Source organism: Morone saxatilis, unplaced genomic scaffold, assembly GCF_004916995.1.
Source record: "Morone saxatilis isolate NCDOM2014 unplaced genomic scaffold, NCSU_SB_2.0 Contig24, whole genome shotgun sequence".
Classification (NCBI taxonomy): domain Eukaryota; kingdom Metazoa; phylum Chordata; class Actinopteri; family Moronidae; genus Morone; species Morone saxatilis.
In genome coordinates this window covers 18,332,332-18,339,391 of record NW_023339807.1, presented here as the reverse complement: position 1 = coordinate 18,339,391, position 7,060 = coordinate 18,332,332, and the positions used below count along the sequence as shown (strand labels likewise).

The 7,060-nt window shown below is 37.5% G+C and overlaps 1 protein-coding gene across 3 annotated transcripts in view; it reads left to right on the top strand.

The window, feature by feature from the left end:
- Nucleotides 1-7,060, top strand: part of cblc (Cbl proto-oncogene C, E3 ubiquitin protein ligase) — a 15,670-nt gene that overhangs the window by 3,552 nt on the left and 5,058 nt on the right. For all 3 annotated transcript variants that reach the window (XM_035673255.1, XM_035673256.1, XM_035673254.1), the window contains 6 exons: nucleotides 3,176-3,322; nucleotides 3,405-3,561; nucleotides 4,206-4,327; nucleotides 4,918-5,055; nucleotides 5,145-5,232; nucleotides 5,404-5,535. In XM_035673255.1, the coding sequence (XP_035529148.1) occupies nucleotides 3,176-3,322; nucleotides 3,405-3,561; nucleotides 4,206-4,327; nucleotides 4,918-5,055; nucleotides 5,145-5,232; nucleotides 5,404-5,535 (784 nt within the window). The remainder of the gene's footprint in view (nucleotides 1-3,175; nucleotides 3,323-3,404; nucleotides 3,562-4,205; nucleotides 4,328-4,917; nucleotides 5,056-5,144; nucleotides 5,233-5,403; nucleotides 5,536-7,060) is intronic.

The following is a 7,060-nucleotide window of genomic DNA, read 5'->3' as shown; positions in this document are numbered from 1 at the left end:
TAAGGTGGTAGTACCACAGGAATAGTCAATCTCCCTTAATAACACTTAACACATGTCGTCTATTCTTATGTAACGAAACACGAAAGTACAAGTGTAAATAGTGTCCACATAACTCTAAATTAAGTCTTTCTAACTACTATATTCTCCACTCTAAAGTGAGCTCTTGCTCATAACTCATATGCTTTGAATGATTACATTTTTTATTCAACTTGAATTGAAATCTGTCACAATTTAATCTTGCCTAGTTATGCGCAAAGGCTCGCTTTATAATTGGGAATATGGGGAATTGCTGAAGATATGCTGCATCTATCTATCTATCTATGTAATACACGGCATCAAAAAAATAAAATTTATCATTTTATGTCATATTACTTACATTTGCCATATTTTAGATATATCCATATCAGACACAAATATTCTAACTACATAATATTGTACTATCACTATAATTTAATTTCAGTGAGCGCTAATCAGTCAGTTGAGGCACCGCTAAGCTCCAATCCAACTGATGCATAGAGATCCTTGTCTACACCACTGTACAATATACACTCTTTATATGCAAATTGTTACACCATTGTTACACTGGCTTTTATCAAACACTTGATCTCATCAGATAAGTCATGTCTGAAGCATTATTGCGTCATCTTTAAGAATCTTTTGTTCACACAAGATAACAGATGGCCTTCTCACCACAGCCAGATCTGCATGGGCAGTCATGTGGCAAATTCACCTAGTGTTATGTGTAATGTGGCTTAGATGTAAGGGAAAATTGTGCATATATCTTTTGTGTTTTTAAAGCATCCTACTATAGTATCCTCTTTTTGGAGCTTGTTATCCCAAAGACTCAGGCCAGTAAGCTGCAGTAACTCTGTGTATTTCTAATCATGCATGGTTAAAATAACAGTCTCCTTTTAGTAAGTGGAATTTCTGCCTGCCTATTATGTGCAGTTAAAAACAGAAGTGAGATATGACTGAAAGTGAAGGCAACATAAAGAGACAGTAGAAGGTTTAGTTGATGGAAGATTATTGCCTGTGACATAATAATGGGTTGACCTCCCCTGACTGGAATTTCACACATGCAAATATGTAAGCGCCGTTAATCATACAACTAGAACTGAGAGCAGAACCAACGTAAGAGGCACACATATATTTATTAGCCAGTACATAAATTACGTAATAAATCCTTTCATGTAACTATGAAAGATGAAAACCCAGCTTTTCGTTTTCAGAATTTAAATAAGTTATGCATTTCACAAAAATATAATTAAACTGGCTATGCCCTACAGCCCTTCATCTTGGATTTAATTTTGACAAATATTTGATCAGTGTGTACTCATCATGTTCAGGGTGTGGTTCGACTGTTTGAATGTTAATGTCAATTAGAATTTGCTGTAATTACACTGTCTAAGTTTAGGATTTACTTTAAAGATTACTTCCATAAGGTGCTGATAGAGTTCAAATGTGTCTGCCCTCAAGATCTATAGAAGTTTTTCTGTTTTTTGCATGAGATAAGAAAGACTTGAAGTGAACAACGTATTTCACATGAAGCCTCTTCAGGTACACTGGTCAAAGTAAGTACCATAAAGCAATGCATTGTCTAGCATCAGAACTGCTACTAAAAACAACATTTGCACTGCTGTGTTTACTTTACCACCACCACCTTTCTGTCTTTTACATGATATTTTTATATACGCGGAGCCAGCCAAAGCGAGAGATGTGGCTTACACATTTCCTCTCACCTTACTCTCCCCTTCTCAACACCATAGAGGTTTTTCTTTTCCTCATTGAGGTGGAAAGTCTATGACCGCCACCCACACAATCAAATGTCCCTCTAATGAATTCTGGATGTCTGGACACATCTGCAAACAAAAAACTCACAGATGTGTCTTGCAAAAGAGGAGCTATGAGGTAATGAAGATGTGTAATCATGTTTTAATGAATTACTATAACATAGTACTTATCATGCACGTTAGATGCATCACGTTTATGTCGTGCTCTCTCCACTCAAAGATGTATTTTCTTTATTGTTATGTCACTTGAATGCTTGACCTTCACAGAGCAGACGAGACTTTTCAGCAAAGTACTTTATCTGCGCTTGTGTCCAGTGGTTTTTGAAACAAAAAATATTTGCATACCCACAGATTATGTATTTTTCAATTATGTAGAAGCAGTCGATGTTTTAAGTACTATATTTAGCTTTTTGTGTGGAATAACCATATCAGACATAAATTATAATTCACAACAGACTATTTTTATATTTGTGATTTTGTAAAACATGTACGTGATGTTTAGATACTTCAAAGACAAAATTAGACATTTTGCTTGTTCATGGTTTACATCATACAAATCGTTATTGTTGTTAGTTTTGATCGTGTTGTACCAAGCTGCATGTTGGCAAGGAGTCTTTTAAAAATACGACCTGATACGAGTTGAGAAGTGCAAAAATAATTGCAAAAAAATTATTTAATTTATAAATGATCACAGAAGAGCCTAGAAAGAGAGTGAATACTAGTAACGAAGACTGACCTGAAGTGACACACTGGCCACTGGAACATTTTGTGGTATTTACAGACAAGCATGCAGCAGAGAGCATCCTGTTTGCAAGCTGGACTACCTGTTGTGTGTGTTCGCGTGTGTTTGTGTTTCTGTGTGTGTATCTATGGAAAGTTTCAGCAAAGCTTGTTTGAACTGAAACAAAGCAGTAGTGTATCAAATGTACAACAGTTAAAGCTATGTTTTCCCAAAAAAGGGTAGTTGTAAAAACATATTTCTTTCAATTTATACACAGTCTATTTATAGTTATTCTCTATTCATAGCCAACATATTAAATACAATATGCAACATGCCTAGTTTGACACCCTTGATTTCCCCATTGAAAATTGGATACTTTATGTAAAACTTTAAATAATCACACAAGCAGAATGCAAGAGCACCAGTGATACACATGATATAACATGTAGATATAACAGCAGATAATATATATTATATTTGAATATTAGAAGGAGATGTGTGGAATGAGGGTTGTCAGTTGAAGGCAAGTTAGTCAACAGCTCACACAATGACTTTGTATATATTTGTATGAGAGCCCAAACTGTTCACTCCTCCACATTTCCGAGCACTGTATACCGATTTCTATTTCTGTAACCACAACTGAAAGTCTGTTTTTCATTCTCAGGAGGAACTTGACCAAACTGTCCTTGCTGTTCAGTCACATTCTGTGGGAGCTGAAGGCCTTGTTTCCAGGGGGATGTTTTCAGGGTGACACCTACAGGGTGACCAAGACAGAGGCTGCTGAGTTTTGGAGGCATTCTTTTGGCAACAAGTGAATATTTTTATTTTATTTTTGTTTGTCTGCGTTTTATGTGTGCCCACATTCACAGCATGTTAATAATGTGTTCTGACAGGTGCATAGTGCAGTGGAATAGTTTTAAAGAGCATCTGCAGCGTGTACATGCATTTGAGGAAGGGATGGAGTCCATGGCTCTGAAGTCAACTATAGATCTCACCTGTAATGACCACATCTCTGTGTTTGAGTTTGACATCTTCACTAGACTGTTTCAGGTAAGTTAAATTAAACTGATTTCTTAAAGGAATAGTTTAGTAAATACACTTTACTTGCCATGAGGTAGATGAGAAGAGGGACACACACTTTGTAGACTAAATATAAAGCTACAGCCAGCAGCTGTTAGCTTAGCTTAGCATAAAGACTGAAAACAGGGGGAAACAGCTAGCATAGCTCTGTCCAAAGGGAACAAAAAAAATCCACCCCCCAGCAACTCTAAAGCTCACAAATGAATATGTTATATCTTGTTTGTTTAATCCAACCAACAATTGTTGTTATGTGACTATTCTTGAATGGGCATAGTAATTTCCTGGAATTAAGAGAATAGTATGGCACATAGTCAGCTTGAAAACCACAAAATGTCATTTTCACACTTCACTAATATGTTAGTGAGCTTAGGAGGTGGCAGTTAGCAGGTGGCAGTAAGCCATTTCCCCCTTCCTTTATGATAAGCTAAGGTAACTGGCTGCTGTCTGTATTTTCATATTTAGCATACAGACATACAAGAGGTATCTTCTCATCTACATACACGACGTAGAAAAACAACAAGTAAACCTGTTTCCTAAAATGTTGAACGCGGACTATATAATTATAAAATTAGGAGTTCACTTCCTGAGTCTCCTCTCTTCTCCTTTCACCTTAGCCCTGGAGGTCACTCATAAGGAACTGGAACCAGCTAGCAGTGACTCATCCCGGCTACATGGCCTTCCTAACCTATGACCAGGTTGTAGCTCGTCTGGAACACTATCTGCACAGACCTGGGAGGTAGGGACGAGCACAGCAACAGACTCTAACTGATGCAAAGTTGAAAAACTCAAAATAGCCCCAAAGAGGCCACAGCCACAGCACTCCAACAACTTTAAGTACCTGGATATTCATTATGAAAACTTTAAAAATCTGGGATTTATTATTTCTTAATGAGTAATGAAGTATCTTATATTTCTTATCCACTTGAGTTTTTGCATATTATTCATAGTGCATCAAACTCAAGCCTTCCATCTTTCAGTCTAGGACTGAAGAGGTTTTGTCCTATCTATGTAAAGTATAACTTAATGAAATGATGTAGATGAACTATAAGCATGGCCCAAAGTGTCATTGAGTGAGTATATATGCACTGTAGCATCAATAGTATAGCAGTTTTAAGAATGATAAGAATGAGACGACTGGTTTTGGAATTAATTACATAAATACAGAAAATATAGTGTCAAATTCAGACCAAAGTAAACAGAATCAGTGACAACCAAAAATAAAATGATGCTCCAGTAACATATCTATGAACTTTAATGTCAACATTTCTCTGAAGTTTTTTTAGCGTTGATTTGTCTATTATTTACAAGGATATCTTTTCCTTCCAGCTATATCTTTCGTCTGAGCTGCACTAGAATGGGCCAATGGGCTATTGGCCATGTGACCACCGAAGGTAGCATCGTCCAGACCATCCCAGAGAATACGCCTCTCTGCCAGGCACTCATTCAGGGCTTCAAGGGAGGCTGGTTAGGACAAACACACACAGTTCTGTTTTATTTTTTTGAATCTCTATTTGTATCTGTTCTCTTAATGCTGTGTGTTTCTGTTCCTGCAGCTACCTGTACCCAGATGGCCGTGATGTGAACCCTGACCTGACAAGCTTGTGTGAACCGACCCAGAGGGGAAAAGTCAAAGTTACAGAAGTAAGTGGATGCACTTTATACCTCTTTATCAATTTATCAAACTGCCAACAGTGTCCTGAAGCCAAACAAAAGACAAAACATCGCTAATATCCTGAGATGGTCTCTTATTGTTTTTGTCTTGTCTTTCTGTCTACCCACCTGCACCAACACTGCAACTGTAACACCCAACAGGAGCAGTATGAGCTTTACTGTGAGATCGGCAGCACCTTCCAGCAATGTAAGATCTGTACAGAGAGGGATAAGGACACTCGTATCCAACCTTGTGGGCATCTCCTCTGCAAACGTTGCCTCACAGGCTGGCAGGTATGCGCCTCCATTCACTTCATCGTTGTAGTCTGCTGCACAGTATATCCGCCTTTATTTCAAAACACATGTTAAATATTTACATGTTCAACTGAGACAGATTGTTACCGTAAAATAGTTACTGTGTGCTCAGTGGGCTGAAACAATGTCGTTTGACTAAACTAGATGTATTTTTGGTGGTTTTGATGGTTGTTGTAGCCCCAGCATACTGTAACAATGCTGGTTATTTGAATGTGGTTTGGGGTTGATGTAAAAAATATCCTCCGTGTTCAACAAAGCATGTGACTGATTTGTAAACTGAGTTATATAAAATAACCCTTACAAATCAGTGCCATGGCTGATTTAGAAATTTTAAGCCAAGAAACTCAAATTTCTCAGTATTGCCCTGCATTACTATGCAAGTAAGGCAAATTATACAAAGTACCTTCTATGTCATCCATGTGTTTCTATAAGATATTCCCATGCAAAGTTAATGTGGAACAATTAGACCGCCTTCATAATGACATTAGAGCAGTTTTATAACTCACTTCAGTTTTTTACTGTGAAGTCACATTGCACCAGTCAATCTTGTTGAAACAACAAACAACAGTTTAATACATATTCAGTAGACCCGTGCTTGTGAATTAGGTCACATCGCATCCACAAATGTGTCAACTCTCCAGTTCTATTAGGCCACACTTAAACCCTCTTAAAGCAATTCTTTGCTTGAGCAAATAATTGGATAACTTACTGGACAGACAAGCAGGAAGCTTGGTGCAGTAGTTAAAAAAAAAAAAGGGTTGTGAAATGAACCATCAGTATAAATGACAGATGCCACTAGTGTGTAATCTATAAATGTTAAAGATATACAAAAGATAAGATACCTAAATATATGAAACTATTTGCATTTCTAAGTCAGCCTCTCACTTTAGTCAAATAACCATTCACCACTTGCATGATTAAACCCTTGACGTGTCTGACTTGCTTTTATCTCTACTGGAAATCTGTTCCACTCTACCACTGGGTATTGAAAGGAATTTGCCCCATGCATGTTTTGAATCTACATGGCACAATATCCGTGGCCTTGTCTCTAGTTCAATAGCCATGTGAGTCGCTAACTAACATGGCTAATTTTTAAAATACCTTGGAACATTACCTTGCAATTTTGCACACTCAAAAAGAAAATACCAACAGTCTGTCTGAAAATTTAAATTCAGTCATATGGACAGCGTGTCCTCTGTGCACTTTTACTCCTATAATGGGACTTCCCCAACCTTCCGCTTCCTCTTTTAATCATGACATTAAAGACATCCAATCAGAAGTAAAACTGCTGGCAAATTACAGTTTCATCTTTTTCTACTATTTATTTTTGCTCAGCCAGCCAGTTGCCTCCCATCTGTTCAGGAGGTGCTTAAGTCTTTGCAAAGGTGCAGAGTAGCAGGTCCTGACATTTGGCTGAGGACTTCCTGTGTGAGCTCAGGCTCACATCCTCCTCAAACTGTATTGGTCACATTCACTTTGAGAAAAAAAAGTGTGTGTGTGTGTG